The sequence below is a fragment of the Gekko japonicus genome, unplaced genomic scaffold (assembly GCF_001447785.1).
Source record: "Gekko japonicus isolate JY-2015 unplaced genomic scaffold, Gekko_japonicus_V1.1 scaffold2427, whole genome shotgun sequence".
In the NCBI taxonomy this organism is placed as follows: domain Eukaryota; kingdom Metazoa; phylum Chordata; class Lepidosauria; order Squamata; family Gekkonidae; genus Gekko; species Gekko japonicus.
Genome location: NW_015163160.1, coordinates 101,054 through 122,546, shown reverse-complemented (window position 1 = coordinate 122,546; position 21,493 = coordinate 101,054). Strand labels below are relative to the sequence as shown.

Genomic DNA, 21,493 nt, shown 5'->3' with positions numbered 1-21,493 from the left:
CCTTGTTCAATGTGCATTTATAGTCCGCGCAGATGCGGACTGCCCCATTTGGTTTTTTAACCACGACTATGGGAGTCTCCCACGCTGCGTGGGAGACTGGTTCCAGGATGCCTTGTGCTACTAGGCGGTCCAGTTCCTCGTCGATCTTAGGCTTTACCGACAACGGAACCGTCCTGGCTCGCATTCTTATGGGGGCCACCGAGGGATCTAAGCGCAAGGTCACCGGGGGCCCCGTATATCTGCCCAGAGAATCATCGAAAACAGCGGGGAACTCGTGGCAAATCTCTTTGAAGTCTTGGGTCGTGCACGCCTGTACTCCTTCTACAGTGATGCCCAGGGGTTCAAACCAGGCCTGCCCCAGTAAGCTGACAAGGTTGCCTTCGACCACTATTAAGTCCAGGTTCCTTTTAAAGTTCTTAAACTGCACCCGGAAGGTTCCGACTCCTCTGACCGGCACCGGGTTGCGCTGGAAATCCATAAGCGTAATTTGGGCTGGGCGTAATCGGGGTCCCCCCCTGGGGCAGAGGCGTCTCAGGGTTTCCGCGGAGATTATGGAGGCCGTGGAACCCGAATCCACCTCCATCTTACACGGGGATCCCTCTATCGTGACGGTGGCCATAAACTTGGGGAAGGGGTCCTTGCCGGGGAGTTGCAATACCTTCTCCGCTGTCTGGTTGAGGAGGTAGAGGTACTCAGCGCCGGCGTCTTCCTCGACGTAGGTCGCCGCCTTCGGGCGAGCTGCTTTGGAGCGGCAGGCCTTTGCGATGTGGCCCGTGTGGCTGCAGTTGTGGCATGTGGCATTGCGGAACCTGCAGGTCTTGCGGTCGTGCGGGTCCCCGCAGCTGGCACACGCGGACGTGCTGGGAAGCTGGCGGCCGGTGCTCGGTTGCGGCATCCCATCCTCGTCGCCACTGTTATGTGGGTTGCCGCATGGATAAACGACCGACGACGACGTGGTGCATGGCACGCTTTATTTGGTACACAAGAACAAGGACAAACGGCCGGCAGGCCAACTATATACATACCTGGGGACACACCCCTGGTCACCATTGGTGGGTTTGAATCTCCCGCCATGGTGCCCATTGGTTCCCCAGTGGAGGGACTAGGAGCCTAGTCCCTATTGTTCTTCCCGAGCCAAGCTCTGGCTGTTCGCTGGCCCCCGGTGGTGGTCAGCATACACTACAGATGACTTCACCGCTTTGCCGTGCTGCCCCACACCTTCCCTCTCCCCCACATCAGGTGACGCCAACAGGGCTTATTCCCATTCAGACGGAAACCGAAAGCCAAAGTGGGACGCTATTAGTGTTTGGCAGAGAAAAGAGGAAACGGGATTCTCTGCCTGTGTGGGGTGAGGGTTCCTCCATCGAGCAGCCCCCCCCCTACTGTGGAAAGAGGGGGCTACATCTGACCCTCACTGTGCACGGCTGGCGTGGCTCAGTTTATAGGGAGTGAGAAATGAAAACTCGTCAAATGTGCTTTCTGGATGGTAAAAATTTGGCACTCATAGTTTGAACATCATACATTATTTGACAGGGAGCTTCCCTTCTCACCAACATCCTGAACTTGTCTGAGGAAGCTTTTTACAGCAAGGGGTGGAAGCTCCTTCCTGGAATGTGCCCCCCCCCCCAAAGCTTTGGAGAAATCCCCATTTCTGCCGTGGTCATATAGACTATTTCCAGCAGCCTTGAACAATCGACTCCTTTTGAAGGGGAAAAGACCCAAACGGACCAGTTGAGGTTCACTTGCAGTTTCTGGCAAGACGTCTGCCTTCTGCAGTGCAACAGCTGCAGAGATCTAGAGTCTTCATACCTGCTCTTTGTGTCTCAGGGCAAGGTTAAGATCCACACCCTTATCTGGTATTTACCTGGTATTTCTGGCCCCTGTGTGACACAGAGTGTTCGACTGGATGGGTCTTTGGCCTGATCCAACGTTGGCGTCTCTTATGTTCTTATCTCATGCCAGTCACAACAGCCCTGTGAGGTGGGTTTGTCCAAAAGTCCTCTCAGGGAGCTCCACGGCTGAGGGAGGGGGCATTTGAACCCCGATTTCTCTCATCCAGACCTAAAACTTCACCCGCTGGACCTGCTGGGTGCCTCTTGTGCCTGGGAGTTCCCCAGAGGCCCAAATGAAGAGCCCCCAATCTCTCCCCCCTCCCCACGGAGCTGCAGGTTTCCCAATGTGGCCTTTGCCCCGTTCTGGCTCGGGGAACAACCACTGAGTCAGGCTGGAAAGTCCCTCGAGGGTGCCCACAACAGAGCTGGCAACACTCCCAGAAGCCTCTCCGTGTTTGGCTTTGTTTTTCCCACTAGAAAAATGGCCGTCCCTGCAACGAAAAAGCTCTAGTCAGGCCCACCTGCTCAGAAAAAAGTTTTCTGGATTAAATTTGGATTTCAAACATTCCATTGAATAAACTTTGAGTCCAGGAGCCCCTCAATGAATAAAGAAAATGGCTCCCTTAGAGGGAGGACTCTATGGCATTAGACTCTACTGAGGTCCCTCCTCTGCCCAAACTCTGCCCTCCTCAGGGTCCAGCTCCCAAAATCTCCAGGAATTTCCCAAGCCAGAGTTGGCAACACTGTGGGCCTCTGCACACCCCTCCAACAGTGCCAGGAACTTAAAAGAAGGGAGTCAAAGCAATAAAAACCTCCCCTCTCAACCCCTCCTTTCCCTCTGCCCATTTATCCTCTCTTCTCTCTGCCTCCCTTCCTGGCACGAAAAGCATCAGGGGGCTTTCTGAGGAACGAAAAAGGAAAGTCTGAGCCGGTCACTCAAGGCCTGAGAGGGAAGGAGACTCAACATGCAGGAAATCTTTCTCGGGGCACCATCAGACCCCTTAAGACTGACAGGCAGAGGTGAAGGGGGGGGGGGATCGGCTGAATCAAGGCCGTGGAGCTGGAGGGTGCTCCCTATTCCCCCCCTTCTGCCAGTGCCACCCCGCTCAGCCAGCCGCTGGTAAGGGTGGTCATTTTTCAGAAACCGAGGGGTTCGCTCCTGAGTTTCCGTGGCATGGGGGGGGGTTAGAACCTGGGCCAGTGCTCCCTCTAAGCTGTCGAGTCGTGTGAGCAAAAAATCTCCTTTGTGAATGACTGGCATTAAAGGTGTGAGCGAGCGCTTTGCCTGCGGCCTGAATCAGTTTGCTCTGGAGCCCTCCCTTCCTGATCCGAGACAGAAATGGGTGAGCCGGAGGCTTAAAAACTGTGAGCTGGCTCACACTACTCAGCTTAGAGGGAACGCTGATCCTCGGCTCTCCCAGACGCTCGTCCAGCACTCTAAACACTGCGCCACCCTGGCTCTCTCCTGGGAGACTCCCCTAGGGGGTGTGAACAAGGGTCCCTCTGAGCACGTGCAGAGTGCCTGCACTGTGCCATGAGTAACCACCACAACCAGACCCACAGGGTAGGGACCATCAGGTGCTGCCACAGGTTCTCTGCTGTGCCCATCTGTCCCTAGAATGGCCTGTCTTCCGCCTTCCAGAGTCCAGCCGGCTCCCTGCATGGGTTGATCCACACACCCTCTCTCCAAAACCACTTAGCTCCTCCGGAGAGCGATCAAGATGGGTACCTGTGTCAGTCTGTCTGGAGCAGGAGAAAAGAGCCGGAGTCCAGTTGCTCCAGTGAGAGCAGCAGTGACTCCGGAAAGCTCCTGCCCTGCCACGAATTTTTCCTGGTCTTTTCTTAGCCTTTAAGCTGCTACTGGACTCTTGCTCTTTTCTATTCCCCCTGGAGCTGCTGCAGTAAAAAGGCCTCTGTGGCCTGGCCCTCAAGCTATTTTAAAAGCCCTTTTAAAGGAACAGGCTGATATAGATGAAGAGCCGGGTGTGTGCACATCAAGGCTTGTACCCGGAATAGGACAAAGAAGAAAAAGTGGGGGAGGGAAAAAAACCCTGAACCTAAACCTAGAATTCAGAACCTAAAAAGGTTAGTCAGGAATAGAAAAAGGGCCAACTCTAAAAATCTAATCATAAAATATACAAAAATATATATTTACCGTATTTTTCGGACCATAAGACGCACCTGACCATAAGACGCACCTAGTTTTTAGAGGAGGAAAACAGGGAAAAAATATTCTGAACCCTGGGGCTCAGTATTCGGTCCATAAGACGCACACACTTTTCCCCTCACTTTTTTTGGAAGAAAAAGTGTGTCTTATGGTCCAAAAAATACGGTATTTATTTTATTTATTTATTTGATTTTTTCATCCCGCCCTCCCGAATTTATTCAACATAAATTAAAATAACAAACAAGGGCCCATTCATACCTCATATAAAACTATAAAAACATACAAGGGCTAATAAGATAGACCTAATGCGTTTCGGCCTTTACAGGCCTTCCTCAGAGGTCTAATACATACAGAACATATTGGCTGATGTGCAAAAATACATACAATTCTTCATATACTACAAAAATACAAGTGAAGCCTCCAGTGAAATCACATGTCCAGTGGTACTTCTCTCTGGTCAACTGTATACACATCTAAGGTTGTACAGCCAAATGTTCCAAATGTCCCTTAGGTTAAAAGCAGTTGATCAAAAAGGTGTTGGGCCTATACCCGGAACAGACCTTTTGTTAGTTGGACTCCGCTGAAGCCAGCTGTGACGGTGCAGCAGCGCCCTCTGGCTCCTGAAGGGGGACAAGGCCTCTTCTTCACACTCGTCTGATTTCCTGGAAAAGGCAGTGCCGGGCGCTCCGTTCAAAACATGCGCGGACAAAGTTCCCCATAGCAACACGCATTCAAATCACATCAGCCAGTCAAGCAGCCTCTCGTGGCTTGAAGTCAGAGCTGGGGACTTCCTGTTTCTGTAGCCAGGCCCTTTTCACAGGGATGGGGTAGAGAGTGCCCCTTTCCCCTTCTTCTTGGCTGGGCCCCTCGACTTTGAAACCCAGGCAGAAAATCCTTAGGGGCCGTTTTGGCGGGGGTTGGGGCTGCATCTGTTGGGTTTCTTCCCTGTTATCCACCCTGCGTCCTGCCGGACTTTCCCTCAAACCAGCAGAAATAGTATCTCAAACGCATACTTGCACCATCTCTACTAAACCCCTTATAAACTCCTACACAGACGAGGCAGATATTCCCCCTGGAGATAGATCAAGATGGGTACCTGTGTTAGTCTGTCTGTAGCAGGAGAAAAGAGGAGAGTTCATACTGTGCCGCACATTTTGTTAGTCTTTAACGCTTGCTCTCTTCTATTCCCCCTGGAGCTGCTGCATGAAAAAGGCTTGTGTGGCCTGGCCCTCAAGATATTTTTAAAAGCTTTTTTAAAAGAACAAGGTGACATATCTGAAGAAGGCTGCACACAGGAAAACTTATACCTGAAGTAGGTCTTGTTTAAGCTGGAGCCGACTGTGACGGTGCAGCAGCGCCCTCCGGTGTGTCCGAAGGGGGACAAGGCCTCTTCTTCACACTCACCTGATTTCCCGGAAAAGGCAGCACCAGGTACGCAATTAAAAAAACAGGTGCCCATACAAAGTTCTCCCTAAACCGGGGCGTCTCCATAACAACACACATTGAAATCAGACCTCAAGCAGGTGGGACCTGGGGATCCCCCGGAATGGCAGCTCATTTCCAGACGACAGAGATCAGACCCCCCTGGAGAAAAGGGGTGCCTTGGAGGGTGGGCTGGAGGGCATTGTGCCCCACTGAGGTCCCTGTCCTCCCCAGGCTCCACCCCCAAATCTCCAGGAATTTCCCTATCTGGAGCTGACCACTTAACTCCCCCGTCTCCCACCAGCAGCTGGGGCAGAGCTCTGGCAACAGCCCTTGGAGTATGCAGGCTTTGGGGTGCCAAAGAGCTCTTCCTCAAACCTGTCTAAAGGGACAAGCAGGCGTGTCTGGCCTGGTCGGCCCTCTTCCTGCTGAGGGTTTTCAGTCCCAGCGGCACCGAAAGCCCCGGAGTGGTGTTTGGCCAGCAAATGGGTAGAGGGTCCCCTCCCGCTGCCCCCACCTGGGTAGCATAAATGGGATGTTCCGTGTCTGTATCATATACCGTTTTTAGTGCATTGTTCTCTAATTTTATTGCCTGGTCCAATGCATGCACTAAACTGATCACATTGCATTGTCCTTCGGGGTTTTCATCCACCTTGAGTTCAGGCCAGAAAGTCAGGCCATAAACAAACATCTCTGGGAGGGCATACAGGTGGACTGGCAGTCGCACACCACTCCCTGTCTTTTAATCTTCTTGTTGTGTAGAATTTCCCTTCAGTCCAATATGTGTGTGCTGTAGCAGCTCTTGGTTCCAGGCAGCGTTCCCTCTAAGCTGAGTTAGTGCGAGCTAGCTCACAGTTTTCTAGCCTCCGGCTCACCCATTTTTGTCTCAGCTCAGGAAGGAGGGCTCCAGAGCAAACTAATTTTATGCAGTAGCCAAATCGCCCCCTCACAACTTTAATGCCCGTAGCTCACAGAGTAGAATTTTTGCTCACAAGATTCCACAGCTTAGAGGGAGCATTGGTTCCAGGTGTTCTCTGTTCAGGAAGCATCCACTGAAATACGGTCTTGGCCTTTCCTTTTTCTCAGGCCCTTCCTACAAAACTGCCTCCCCTACCTGCAGGCAGGCAAGGGCTTGTTTCTGGCTCTGCAGTGCCCTCCGATGTCCAGAGTCTGCAAAGAAGACCTCTTCCCGCTCACCTGATTTCCTAGGAATGTGTTGGTAGCTGTGCTTGTTTTAAAAGAATATCTTTGCGAAAGTCCAAGCTGGGCCTCAACATCTCTATAGCAACACTGTGCAATGGCTTCATCCCCCTGCTTGACACAAAGAGCTATACCTGATGGATCTTTGGCCTGTCACAGAAAATGAAGCCTGCCTTGGAAATAAAAGAGGCCAATCAGAGCCAGTGGATTCCTGTATGTGACACAGAGACCTATGCCAGAAACCTCTTGGGTCTCTTTGCTAATTCAGCAGAAAGTGGTTTTGGGGTGCTGCTACGGGAGCCCCTTCTTGCTCAGTGGGCTCAGCCTGCTCACAATGGCCTCACTGCCAGTAAACGCAGGGCCTTTTCAGTGGAGGCCCCCCTAGAGAAGTCAACTGACCTCCCCCCTCTAATAGAAGCTTTGTGCGTGGAAAGGGGCAGGTGAAGCTCTGCATGGCCTGGAGATCAATCACCTCATGTGTCAAGCCCCTCACTGGTGTCTCTCTTAGGCATGAGCCGTCAGCGGCCACTTTAGGGACTGTTGGCCATCAGCGTACGATGTTCTCCGTGTAATCGGTCTCTGAACCTTTCTTTGCATTTCAGCCACGGATCCTGCTGGAGGGACTCTCGCAAGCGGTGCAAGTCTGTTGTCTTCTCAAGGTATTTTTGGAGGGAATCCACGTTCAAAAGTAGAAGAGGGTGGAAAACTTCTCTTGCCAGCCGCTTGCTGTGGGTCGTGAAGGGATATTATTTCTCCAGCTCAGTTGGCAACACTTCTCGTTGTTCTGCCTCCACCCACTCAAGGTGCCTTCTGTGTTGGTCCCGGTCCCTACAGAAGAACCTTCCAGAAGATGCAGAAGGATTCCCGGTGTGGTCCTTTTGGAGAAGCCCTGTAAGGTAGGACTGTATAAGAAGGTGCTGGGAGTGAAGGCCATTTTATTTACAAAACTGATGTCATGCTTTTTTGGCCCAAAACATGGTGACCACAGCGGCAAAACAAATCAAAAGTGGAACACTGTAAAACCTATTGTTGGCGTCGATTAAAACTAAAGACCAAACATGGATTTAAAGAAATTAAAACACAGGTCAGGAAGGAAAGGTCGATAAAACAATGCCAGAAGAAACAATCAAAAATCTTCACCCACTGGCAAATGGGGAGGGAGGGAGGAAGGGAGGGAGATTAATTTCCCAGGGCAGGGAGTTCGACAGTTTTGGGGCCACAATCCAGAAGGCCCTTTCCTGGGTTCCCACCTGCCTAGCCCCCGTCGGCGGGGGCACTCAAAGAAGGGCCTCCGAAGATGACCAGAGTGAGCGAACAGCTGCGTTTGTATTGTGCTACATCTTCTTACATTTTGATTTTTGTGGTTCCTGTGTTCAGTTGTGGTTATTTTTGGGTACCCACTTTTTAAAAAAAGCTGCTCTGAGCCCTTTCTGATGGAGGGGGGAAGTCAGAATAAACAAACTCATCCCTCCCCCCTGAAGTCCTTCATAATCTGTTTACTGACTGACCGGAGAGTTTTCTGTCATACTTGCCACCCACCCGGCGTCCCAGGCGGACTATAAATGAAATGACAGAAACAACCACTCAGTGTGAGGCTCCCTTTAAAAGTCATTGGAAGGAAGTGGATCTCTGGAGGTGTCAAGGTTTCTCTCCCTCACACCAGTCCAGGGATGGGGAAGGAAACCAAGGGTTCAGGAACAATTAAACAAACGCCAGGAGAATGTCTGCACACTCTCCAGGCCTTACCAGTAGTCACTGCCACCAGGATCTCTTTAACCAGTCCCGCAGCAAAACTCAGGAGCAGAGATCCCAAACTCCTTCTTGACTGGCCCGCGTTACCAGCTCTGCACAAGGGCTGCAAACAGTTAAGTACCCAGGCGACAAGACTCAGTCTTAGAGATCAGGTTGCAACAGAGGAAACAGGTCCAGATAATATTGATCATATATTATCTTTATTCAGTGCACAAGCATGCATGTAACATGAGACTAGCAAAAGATAAGAAACAAAAGATACCTATAGCTTGTTCAGCTCTAGCTACACAATAGAGGTAGGTCATAGTTATCAGGCTTTTAGAGGTATCCGATGAAATAGTCCAAGGTCTCACCAGGGGATCTTGAAAAGGAACCCCATGGTTTTGTGGGCAGCTAGTCCAGCTTGGCTGCCTAACAGTCTCACTCCATGTTAACAGCAAACAGTCAATCCAAAAGAACTCTTTGTTTCCAGAGAGAAATTCCCTTAACTCTTCTCCAACACTCTGTTTCCCATATGGATCATTCCTGATATACACCCCCCCTCCGTCACCACCAGGTATGGCCATTTACCCAATAGTGAGAGTGGGGAGGCGTTCCACTCTCTGGTTACCATGCGTTGTCAGGCAACGTATGTTTTGATTGGCTCGGAGTTGGGCATCCTACTCCAGCCTCTTCTATTGACCATGTGTCATGTCAGGGAACGCTTTTGATGTGCTAATGTACTGGACATAGCTTGTCCCATGCTTGGGAAGGCCCCGGCAACTCACTCTCTCCTGGCAGAGGTGTCAAAGTGTCTTTTATATGGAGATGTGGCCTGGCCATCTGGCAAGCCATTTGCACAGGTGACAGGAATTACGCGCTAGTGTTACCAGCAAGGGCCATCTGGCCCAAGCAGGGAGGATTTTAGAAAAGCCTTTTTCTATACAGGAGGCCCTTGGAGCCAGCAAACCCAATTAAACATCAGGAACATGCGTGTATTGGGAGCTCCTGTGCTAATGGAGAAGGAAACACCAGAGGCAGGCTTAGGGTGTGAAGTTTACAAGCGTGTTTATTTCGACAAAATGGGTATTTTCGGGGGGGGGGGGATTTAGAACTATCATGTTCAAAGCAAAATGCAGATAATAAACTTTTCACGCTGCCACAGGGGAAGGGCTCAGTGGCAGAGCATCATTGTGGCGTGTGGAAGGTGCCGGGTTCGATCCGCGGCATCTCCAGTTAAAAGGGCTGGGGAGGCGGTGAGCTCAGCTCGAGACCCCAGAGAGCCACTGCCAGTCTGAGTAGACAAGTTCTGAACCTGATGGACCCCTCAGGGTCCGATTCAGCAGAAGGCGGCTTTGTGTGTCTCCAGGAGTGTGTGTGTTCTTCCTCCCCTGATTAGTGTATTCCCAGCAGTACCTGCCCTGCCCCGCCCTCCCCTCCCCGGGGGCATCTCGTCTGATGTGGAACTGGAGCCTGGATGGGGGCCTTGGCTGGACCCAGAAGTGTCTCCTGAGAGACGGTGGCTCTGTCACACACACACACCCCGCCCACTAGGCCCTGGCTGCAGAATCCGCCTTTCTGGGCACCGCCCTTCCTTCCAGCCGCCAGTCTCCTCTTCGGCCCCTCAGTGCGGAACTCCACACCTCACATAACTGACTCTTCATGAGATCCAGGTGGGTGGCCCTGCCACCGGACTCAAGACTTTGTCCTGGCTTTTCATCACTTATGCAGACAGGACGCTCGTTGCTTTCTGCTGGTCACACATCCAGCCTGAATACTTTAGATGCTTCTGAACATTCCATGACATCACTGCAGCTCAACCGAAAGCTTTTAGGAAGTAGCCTGAACTTCGGCCCATTGCATTTCAAGCAGAGGTAATAATTTACACTCATGTACTGGTTTAAAGTCCGAAGGAGACAGTGCACTGGAGAAGGAAGGGAAGCGGCAACCCCTAGGCCACAGACTACATTGGAATCACTGCAGACTATATGCCACATCAAGAAAAGATTAGCACTTCGGTTGCAAATATTTCAGTTCATCAGAACATAAGACGTGTTGGATCAGGCCAATGGCCCATCCAGTCTGACACTCAGTGTCACACAGTGCCCCCCCCCAAAAAAACCCCCACAACCAGGTACCCTCAGGAGGTCCAGCAGCGGGACCAGAACCCCTCCCACTGTCGTCCCCCGCTCCCAAGCACCAAGAATAGAGCATCACTGCCCCAGACAGAGTGTTCCAGCTATCCCGTGTGGCTGAGAGCCACTGATGGACCTCTGCTCCATAGGTTTATCTAGTCCCCTGTTGAAGCTGTGTATGCTTGTAGCCACCACCACCACTTCCTGCGGCAGTGAATTCCATGTGTTGATAGGTGAAGGACTTCCTTTTGTCTGTTCTAACACGACTGCTCAGCAGTTTCATGGAGTGCCCACGAGTTCTTGTATTGTGAGAGAGGGAGGAAAGTATCTCTTTCTCTACCTGCCCCTACCTGCTCTATCCCATGCATAATCTTGTAAACCTCTATCGCGTCACCCCCTGAGTCGTTGTTGCTCCAAACGGAAGAGTCCCGGCCTCTTTAAGCTCTCTTCGTAGGGGAAGTGTTCCATCCTCTTAATCTTTTGGGTTGCCCTTCTATGCACTTTTACCAATGCTACAGTGCCTTTTTTGAGATGCAGTGACCAGAACTGTACACAGTACTCCAAACGAGGCCACACCATCCATTTGTACAGGGGCATTATGAGACTGGCTGATTGGTTTTCGATTCCCAGTTCATTTCCCATTAATACTAACAGCTCAAATATCAGAACAAGAACAAAATCCACCCAAAATCCAATCGGGAGAGATGGAAACCAGAGGCCGCTGCCAGAGAGACAATTCGGTGGCAGAACAGGCGAGAGTTGAAGGCGGCAGAAGCTCTTTGTGTGGGACAGCAAGATCCCCAGGATCTCATGAGAAGATCCTCCTTGTTCTCTTCTTAGGCTTCAGGTACGGACACTAAAAAAGAAACAAAATGAGACTCTTAAGTGAAGCTGCTGTGGAACTGTCAACATGCATCAAAACCAGGGAGTGGGGAGGGCGGGGAGTGCGGGAGACACAAAGGCCATCCAAGCTTGTGTTTCGCTAAGGGGGGGCAACTCAACCATGCCCCCCCCCCTACAGATCAGGCCACAAGCAGGGTGCCGTGCCGAGGGACCCATAGCACAAAGGCCTCCAATGGGCCACTCAAGCAAGCGAGTCAAGCCACAGGCTTCAGGGGAAGCCAGGAAATCAACCGGGGCACTAACCCCCCACGCAGAAATCCTTTCCCTAAGAGGGCCGTCAGGAAGACCCTGAGCAAAGTCAGAGAGGAAGGAGACCCTCCACAAGGTGAAAATTCAGAGCACTAGAAAATGGACTGGCTGAAGAAAGGGCAGAAGTTGTTCTTGTGGGGAAAGGACTCAGCCCCACAGCTGATGATAACGGCCATAATTTTGCACTCTGCTGATGCTCAGAGGCTAGCCTCGAGGGTTATAATACAAGAACAGTTGGCGAGGCTCTGGTTTCAGGTGGAAAACGAGGTAGGGGCAGCCCCTACTGGATGGCAAATGGCTGCCGACCTGGGAAACGGCCAGGTCTTCCTGAGGAGAACGTAATGTAGGGTAATGAGAGCCAGAAGATTCCGGAACCGGGAAATACTGGCGTTTCACAGCAGGACAGGGGTAAAAGAAGAACGGGATTTCCTGTTGTGAGAGGAAAAGAAGGACTCTCTCTTTCTCCACCGACTGCACTGGCTACCAATTGAGTACGGAATCCGGTTCAAGGCGTTGGTGCTGACCTTGGAAGCCCTAGGCGGCCAGGGACCGACCTATCTGTGGGACCGCCACTCCCCTTATGTGCCCCATAGAGCTTTACGCTCGGCAGAGGAACACCTGCTGGCAGTCCCCGGCCCAAAAGACGACCGTCTGGCCTTGACTAGGGCCAGGGCCTTTTCTGCCCTGGCCCCAGGCTGGTGGAACATACTCCCAATTGAGATCAGGGCCATGTGGGAGTTAGTACTGTTCCACAGGGCCTGCAAAACAGAGCTGTTCCGCTGGGCTTTCAGCTGACTGGCAGGCAGTCCTGGCCCCTTCTTCCTAGAGGTAATTTGACTGTTCACTTCCCTTACAGAGCCGCACTGTTTGACAACAATGTATCCAATTCTCATCATAGTTCCATTTGCGGATACTTAAATCCAGAGACTGGGACTGAGAACAGACAAGCCAGATCTTACTACAAACCAGACAGAAGCCCCAGGTTTGCAGGAAAATCTGAAAAGATATAATAGGAGTTATACTGTGATAACAGTAGCTTTAAGCCTGTAGCTTAAAGCCTGTAGCTTTAAGGTGACCTCTGAGATTTCAGAGGCTATTCTGGGATGTGCTACTCAACCAAAACAGTATTGTCAGCCTGCAAGCCTTGGATTCTGTCAATAAAAGGCAGGAGTGGTAAGGGCCCTCTCCAAGGCTGCTTTGGCCTTTGAGGGAAGACTCAAGGCCAGGACCGGAAGCAACCACTGGACTCCTTGCTACCATGTTTTACCCCATCCTGGTGGTTTCCTACTATTCAACAGCAGCCACTGCATGAAAGCCAGTAGGCGTATAGGTTAGATTCAGACTAGGGTCTGAGAGAAGCAGGTCTGAATCCCCACTCTGCCATGGATACTTGCTGGGTGACCTTCGGCAGTCACTCTCTCTCTTTACCCCATCCTGGTGGTTTCCTACTATTCAACAGCAGCCACTGCATGAAAGCCAGTAGGCGTATAGGTTAGATTCAGACTAGGGTCTGAGAGAAGCAGGTCTGAATCCCCACTCTGCCATGGATACTTGCTGGGTGACCTTTGGCAGTCACTCTCTCTCAGCCTTACCTACCTGGTGAAGATAAAATGTAGGGGGGGAATTATGTAAGATGCTTTTGGGTCCCCATTTTGGGAAAAGGTGGGCTATAAATGAATGAATAATACATACAGCTGAAGATAGAGGGCAGATAAAAGGTCAGTTAGTGGGTGGGAAGGAAGGAGAGAAGGAAGCAAGGAACGGAGACAGAATATGGGGGTTGCCGGGGGGGGGGAGGAAATAGTGTGGGAAGCAGGATACACAGGAAAGGTAGGTGCTCCCCACAAATCCTTGCAGGTTCTGCACTTGTTGTCTCATTGCCCTGAGCAATTAAAATATTTGTAAATGTTCTAGGGCATCCCAGGAATCTGGCCAAGGCGGTGTGTGTGTGTTGAGGTTTACATGCAGGTGAAACTCAGGTTTTTGCCAATGACAGTCTGCTTGACCTTAAAAGTTCAGAGCAGCCAGTAGGGTTTCTTTAGACGCTACAAAATCCAGCTAACCCTATATGAAGTGATGGGGGAGCTTTAATGGCTGGATATTCTGGCTGGGGGGAAACACTGCAGAGAACAAAGAAGAGACCCAAGTGCATCTGGAGTGGAAGTGGCAAAGCCTGGCCTACCACAGACTGAGGAATGGGGGGGGGGCAAAGTTGGGTTTCTGCCCCCTGGAAAGGGCAGCACTTGGAAATCGGCCTCCAGCCACCCCATTCTCCCGGTTCATGTGGACCCCGGGGTGACACATCAGCGTAGCCGTGACTTGAATCCCAAACCTGCCCACGACACTAGGAAGGAAGGCCCTCCTGCGGCCCAATCGCTGCCCATTCAGAAGGTCCCGGTCAGAGTCTCCGTTCTGCCTCTCTGGGACCGGAACTTCCAGGTTACAATTCACCATCACTTAAATTGAACTAGTGTGTTCATGGAAGCATTTGCACCCTGCCTTTCCTCTTGGCTCCTATTGAAAGTCCTTCGACGGTCCTTTGGGACTGGCTTTCCCTTTCCATGCTTGAGGACTGTTTTCACAGATAATGTTTTGCTGTTCAGTTTAATTATAAGTTGTTTGGAGGGTGTTCTGGCCAGCCCTCTGGATGTTCTAAGAACATAAGGGAAGCCACGTTGGATCAGCCCGATGGCCCATCCAGTCCGACACTCTGTCTCACGCAGTGGCCTGCTTGTACCAGGCGAGTCTCTCTGTAACCGTGAAGCCACCTGGCTGTAGAAGACCAAGACGCTCCATTCCTCCCTCAGGCCACATAATTGGGGGGAGCTGTGGGTCTTTCAGCTGATCCTTCACTGGACCCCTCCCCCCAATCCGCACCTCCACTTTTGTGTTGACAGAACGTTCCAGAGAGGAAGGGACGTCACTCACCTGGTGTTAGTGCGTAGTCACCATCTGGCCGATGATGTTGCCCTGCAGAAAGAGAACCAGGGGACATCAGAGTCGGAAGAGACACCCAGAGACCACCCAGCCCCACCCTCTTCTGCAGTGAAGCCGGCCTTCGGGGCTCTCAACCCCCCCCCCCCCCGGCTCCCCCCCCCTCCCTCTTAACCACATCCCCTCCCTAGGCTCCTCTTGGTGAAGAGAACAGGGAGGGCTCTCAGTCAGCCACGGAGAGGAGTTCTGGGGGGAAATCCAACCAGGTGACAAGATGCTCCCCCCACCCCCGGAATTTGGATTCTGCAGGCTCTCCATGAGAGGATTATCTTACTCTCTTGTGCAGACCCCCCCTGCCTCTCCTGCATGGGGGGGGACACACCAGGTCCTCAGCCCCCTCCCCCTCCCCGTTGCCTGGGGGAAAGGGCTGTGACCTCCCCCCCCCTCGGTGACATGCTGGGCGGGAGGTTTTCAGTGCCGGTTTCTTGCCCTACCCTATCTGTTTAGCGTGACTTTTGTGTTCAGCCACCCGGGGTCCTGCCTTGTGAGAGATAGGAGAGCTGGAAGAATTTTAAACTAACCAACAGATACTTCCCAGTCCATGTTCAAAAGGCCATTACGAGGGGAGAGTTCACGGGCACTGCCAGATGTGGGAGAAACATCTGCCCCTGCTAGGGGCCCTCTCGCACCCCCCACAGTCTTCAGAGAGGATCGGCCCCAAGAATATCACACACTGCTCATCCAAGCCCCCCCCCGTTCACTTACTCCTGTAGAAGGCGACCCCAGCCCCCAGCAAAAGGGCAGAGAGGACCCCGATGAGGACTCCCACAATGAGCAGCAAGTTGGATGCTGAGGAGGAAAGGGAGGAAGAGAGATCACTGTTATTCAGCCCGGCTGTTGCCCTCCAAGGCAGAGATATTCCAGACGAAGCATCTCAGGTTGCTGGAAGTTGCACAAATTACACTGGGAACATCCTGCGTGTGATGACAACCTCCACACCGAGTTCCTGCCCCCCATCCATCTCCCAGAGCACCCCCCGGACATTCTGCCCCCTGCCCCTTTAACATAAGGGTATGAGCAACCGGTCAGGACTCCCCCCCCCCAAGCAAGCCCAGGGAGCCACTGGGAGACGCTGCTCTAAACTGTGCTAAGATGGAGGGCGTCTTTTCCGGGAGCCCCTCCTTCCTTCCGCCCACCCCCCCCACCCTCCTCCCCCCACCCTTTCTGCTCTCACCCGGCTCCTCCCAGGCCAAGTCCAGGGGCTCCAGCAGGCTGTCGTGTTCCACCCGGCACCGGTAGCGGCCCTTCTCCTTGGGGTCCACCTCGATGCTGAGCCAGGTGTGGTAGGTCCCGTCCGAGTTGGGGACGACACCCCCCGTCATGGTCTCTGACTTCCGGTCCTCCCCGTCCTTCATCCAGGTGACCTCAATATCCTTTGGGTAGAAGCCGTAGAGCTGGCAGAAGAGGGTCTCCTGTCCATCGTAGCCCTTCTTGCGTGCCACCCTCGTCACTGGGGCCTCTGTGGAAAGGGCAACGTCATCCTGGGTTAACACCCTGCATCTCCCGAGATGAGAGACTGGAGACTGGCCTTGAAGGGACCCCATGTGGTCTTCCAGTCCCACCCCGGATTGGATGCACCAAACCTGCAGCATCTCCAAGAGATGAAACACTCCACAGAAGCGGGTTCTCCGGCCTAGCCTTGGAAATTAGATTGTGGTTCTGAGACTGGCCTTGTGTGAGTTCCTTCAGGGTTTGGGGGTGAAGAGCCTTCCTTAACCCACATTTCAGAGTTCTTTTCTAAATGATCCTTAGTACTCATTTTAGAGGACCAAGCAAGAAACACACACAAAGACACTGCAGAGGTACCAAATCAGGCCATCTCAGGGCCACTAACCAGCCTGGTCAGCTTCAAAGAGCCCCCTCCAAAAAAAAAAAAAGATGTGGCCAGAGATTTTTCTGCTTTCTGCAAGATACAACGACCTCTTTACATGCTCTAAGACACTCAGCCCTCACACTGATATTTTAGAGCTGTCTGTCTGAATGGGAAGGGTAGTCTGCTAATGCCCAGACACCTTTACTTGAACTGTCACAGTTTTTGACATCAAAAAGCAATAGTCTTCAGTACCTTCTCAGGGGTGGGTAGACGGGAGTAAAAGGCAGGTCTACATGGACCCTCTAGATTTTTTTACATAGCAAGAACCCTCGTCTCCAAACACACATACCAAATTGGCCATCAAATTACAGATCAACTCGGTATTCTCAGGATAGATCTTAGAAATCACTCCACACTGCTGCTGGGGTTCAAATGCACGGATCCTCCTGCTTTTTGGATGTAGTCCTCCAAAATATAATGCCAGTTTAAAGAATACACGCACATCCACAGTCTACACCAGAACAATCAAGGATCCAGTGCTTTATGGCACAGATGCCATACGGTACAAAAACAAAGATCCGAAGACTCGTGGATTCATCTGATAAAACTTCAGAACCACGAATTAACTCCACACCCACAGAATTCTCAGGGGGAGGGGGACAAAACGCAGATCCAGTGCTTTGTGGCTCTTTCACAGCGCAAACACTCATGTCCAAGGCACGAATCCTCATGGATCTTTACAATTTTTACACAAAGTCCTACAAAACTCACTGCCACATTCCATACCACATCCATGTCTACACAGTGCAGAGCCAGAAGCACAGAACCAGCACTTTGAGCCACACCCACATGGCACAAAAACATGGATTCAAGTCACGGATCCTCCTGAACTGGTACGGTTTTTATACTCCCACATTAAGCAGCAACAAATTACTCCAGGGGACCTTTATGCTCCAAACTTTAACCAAAGGGCCTTTTTAAAAACATTCCAAGAGGATCTCACAAATTTTGCAGGAGGAGGAGTTATTCCAGCGGGTGGCTTCGATAGTGTTATAAACCATGGGATGGATAGGTCGATCAAGACATCAAATACTCCTTCTTTGCCTTTCCTTTTACGATGCAGAAAGGGTTTTCAATAAGGTGTTACTATCCATTAAAGGTTGACACATCGATGCACACTCCGAGCATTTTGATAGCCATGGTCAGGAGCAATGCTCTCTCTAAGGTGTGGAGTCTTGTGAGCAAAAATTCTACTTTGTGAGCCACTGGCATTAAAGCCGTGAGCAGGTGATTTGGCTACTGCATAAATTAGTTTGCTCTGGAGCCATCCCTTCCTGAGCTAAGACAAAAATATGTGAGCCGGAGGCTAAAAATCTGCGAGCTAGCTCACACTACCTCAGCTTAGAGGAAACACTGGAGGAGTTTCCGAATCTGCCTTCCCTGGGTGTGTGTGCTTGGAAGTTGAAGAAAACTTTTTATATAACCTAATTCTTTTGTCATACAGAACATTTAGAATGCCTTGGCACAAAAACATTTTATACCCCATAGTGTGTGTGCATACAATAATTTGACCACTGAGGAAGGCCTTGGAGACCAAAACGCGTTTCATCGTGTTTAAATGTGGTTCAAGGCTATCAACCTAGAGACATCGAATTGTTGCTCCTGTTCTATTGGTTCAAGACTCTTAACCTAGAGGTGTTAAATCATATGATATATTGATTCAGGACTTCTTTGTTCAAATATTCACTGCTTCAAGGGTGGAAGGTGCTTACACTTTTAAAGTTGAGTTTTACTGCACTTTGTAATAAATACATATATTTTGTTTAATATACTTGTTATAATTTTCTCTCAAAGTATCCAACTTTGTTGTTTCTCAGGGTTGGGTTTTCTTCCTTTCTGTTTTGGAACATAAATATTTACTGAAATGCTTAAACAAATTTGGTTTTGGAAGGAACTTTAAAGAATCAGCAAAAATTATTTCTTCCAATGCTACAGTAAAGAGAAATATATAAAAAAAATTCACAGCCAGTGAAATTAAATAGAGCAAAGAGGCCCTTTTTCAGCATGATTGTTTTAACTTTTCCTCAGAGCCATTAGCCACATCAATTAGAGATTTGAAGAGGAGATTGGATTTATACCTCACCCATCACTACCCAGAGGAGTCTCAGAACAGCTTACAATCTCCTTCCCTTCCCCTCCCCACAACAGACACCCACCCTGTGAGGTAGGTGGGGCTGAGAGAGCTCTTTCGAGAACTGCTCTTGAGAGAACAACTCTGAAAGAATTTGGGACTAACTCAAGGCCACACCAGCAGCTGCATGTGGAGGAGCGGGGAACCAAACCAGGTTCTCCCCGATTAGAATCCGCGCTCCTAACCACTACACCAAACTGGCTCTCTCTTGCCTAGTATCAAGGGCATTGGGATAGGAAAAGATTCGTACAAGATTAGTCTCTTTGCTGACAACATTGTAATTTTTCTAACAGATCCGGGACAATCAGCTGCCAATTTAGAAATTCTTACAAAGGAATTCAACAAAATAGCTGGATATAAAGACTGAAGCAGTGCTTTTTAATATGGATTTCCATAGTTTTTCTTCTCAGAACTGGATTAGGAAAATCAAGATTACAAAAAAATTATGCATATTTAGGAAGTAAATTAAATTAAGCAAAAACAAGGAAGACTTATCCGGTAACAATTGTAAAGCAATTCTAGGTCAGATAAACATAGTAAAGATGATGCTGATATCAAAAAATAATTATATAATCTTAAACTTACCAATTATGGTAAACAAGTTTATACAGGGCAGTAAAAAAACCTAGAGTCAACTGGTCAGGAGTACAAAGCAAAAGCAAAGAGGGTGAACTGGGTCTTCCTAATTAAGTAACATTATCACGAGGCCACATGACTGGTTTGAATGTCATGAAAACTGGATTCTTAATGGGTTCTTGAAGATTTGGGATAGTTACAGGAAAAAAGTGGTCACCACTTGACATCTCTCCAGTGGCATCCGCAGTGAGAGATCTTGATAAATAGCAACATTTTAAATGTGACTCATTAGCAAATGGGGTATCTTATGGTATTGATATGTCTATGACATTAATTACCCTGGACTTTCAGGAAAGGGAATTAACTAAGCAATGGCAATATAAATTGGTTTCATTTCTTACAACTTAAGAGCTTCTTGAAGAAAAGTATACGTGGAAGTTTAGGAACAAGAAAATTAACAAAAATTGGAGTGTGTGTCCATGTCAAAAACAAGAGTGCCTACTTTCTAAAATCAGTAAAATTCTATATAAAGAGGGTATTGCAACTCAAACAATCATTTCAATCTAAACGGGGGAAAGATTTGAAATACGAAATTCCAGGGAAAAGGGAAATTTATTTTTACACATAGTTCATCCATTTCTCCCCAATTTTGAGAACATTCAATAAACATGCTACATGAATGGCACTTGACAGCATGCAGAACAGTAGAAATTTATTTTTAAAAACCCACATGACCCACTTATGTCGGTACTGCAAACTACCAAATGCCCGTTTCCAAAAGAATATCTAACTATGATCTTTCCTATGATAACCGCTGCTAGAATGACCTTTGTGAGATACTGGAAGCCAGACAATATTCTATCAATGGAAGAAGGGATCAGGAAATATAAAGGAACCTTTTTGGTACTCAAGTTGACATTTTTTAAAAACGGGAAAGAAGATTATCTCAGCTGAAGTCAGTTTGGCAAATGGCGTATAAAGGTTTCAGTGGGATGTCGGGAGGCTCCACTTAAATTCTCACAGGTGCCACTTTTGTGGGATCCCCTTCCAAGGAAAAATGCCTGTTTTGGGGAGCAAGGGCAGGCCCACTGCTCTCAACTCCCCCCCTCCAAACTCTGTAGCCCAGCCCCCCCCCATTTACAGCTATTCCCCCCTCCACTGGCAGACGGGTGAGCCCCTTGGCCTGCCAGTAATCGGGCAGGGAGAGGCGGGCAAAAGAAAAGGAGGTGATCCATCCAAATCAATTACCAAGGCATTAAATGGTGGTGGTGGTGGGGAGAAACAGGGGCATATTCCTCAACCCCCCCCCAAAGGCTTTTCTGCAGAAAGGAGCAGCAGTCCCGGGTGAGGGGGGACGATGGGCAGATGGTACCCCTTTTGCCAAGGAAGGGAGAAGGAGCCCCCTCTTTAAGCCCTCAGCCCACCCCACAAAAGGCTGGAAAGGGGATGTTGGAGGGAGGGGGCAGCAAGACGGGGGTCCCAGCGGCAGCACCTTCAAGACCCACCCTTGGGATTTCCAGGCGGCGCCTCCCCTGAGGACAAATGCCGGCGAGGGGGGGGGGGGTTGGCTGGAAGCAGCAGGACAAAGGTTCGAGTCCGGCCGGGGGGAGGGTCTTTCCACAGCTCTCCCTCCCTCCCCGGGTGGATGTGGCCCCCCCTTACTCTGCATCCCCCCCCCCACGGCTCCTCACCTGTCCTCAGCAGGGTCTCCTTGCCGTAGCCCAGGTACCTCCGCAGCCACTCCACACATTCCCCCTCCAGGTAGTACTTTGTTTGTGGGGCCCACTGGGTCTCGCGCTCCAACTGCCTCATGGTCTCCTGGGCCTGGGGCACGCGGGCGGTCCAAGTGACGGTCTCCAAGTCGAGGGCGAGGAAGTCCTCCCCATCGTAGGCGTACTGGTAGTGCCCCCCGCGAAGCTGCCCGTCCGGCCCCACCTCGCAGCCCTCCATCCGCTGCAGGGTGTGGAGCCCTGTAAGTTCAAGAGACACAGGCGAGAGGTGAGAAGGGGGGGAGAGAACATCTGGGGATGTGTTTGCGGCAGGTTCTCTTTCCCCACTTGAATGGGGGGGTGGAGCAGGCCCGTAGCCTGCGTGGGGCCCACAGGGCCTGCCCTCCCCTGCTGGTTTTGCGGGCCCCTCCCCTGCTCCCCCCTCCCAAACCAGCACTGCCGCCGCCTCCTTCTCTGGCCCTGTCAGGGTCCCGGCTCCGGCCACAGCCCTTCCTGCCTTGGCGGCAGCCCGCCTGTCGCTTCCCACCCCCGACCCCGGCGGGCGGCCCGC

At 50.8% G+C, this 21,493-nt stretch overlaps 1 protein-coding gene across 1 annotated transcript in view; it reads right to left on the bottom strand.

Moving 5' to 3' along the window:
• Nucleotides 1-11,323: 11,323 nt before the first annotated feature.
• The window catches only part of LOC107106865 (major histocompatibility complex class I-related gene protein-like), a 24,334-nt gene continuing 14,164 nt past the window's right edge, over nt 11,324-21,493 (bottom strand). The window contains exons 3-7 of the mRNA XM_015407082.1: nt 20,905-21,183; nt 15,808-16,092; nt 15,339-15,422; nt 14,568-14,609; nt 11,324-11,343 (exon numbers count right to left, since the gene is read on the bottom strand). Of these exons, the coding sequence (XP_015262568.1) occupies nt 11,324-11,343; nt 14,568-14,609; nt 15,339-15,422; nt 15,808-16,092; nt 20,905-21,183 (710 nt within the window). The remainder of the gene's footprint in view (nt 11,344-14,567; nt 14,610-15,338; nt 15,423-15,807; nt 16,093-20,904; nt 21,184-21,493) is intronic.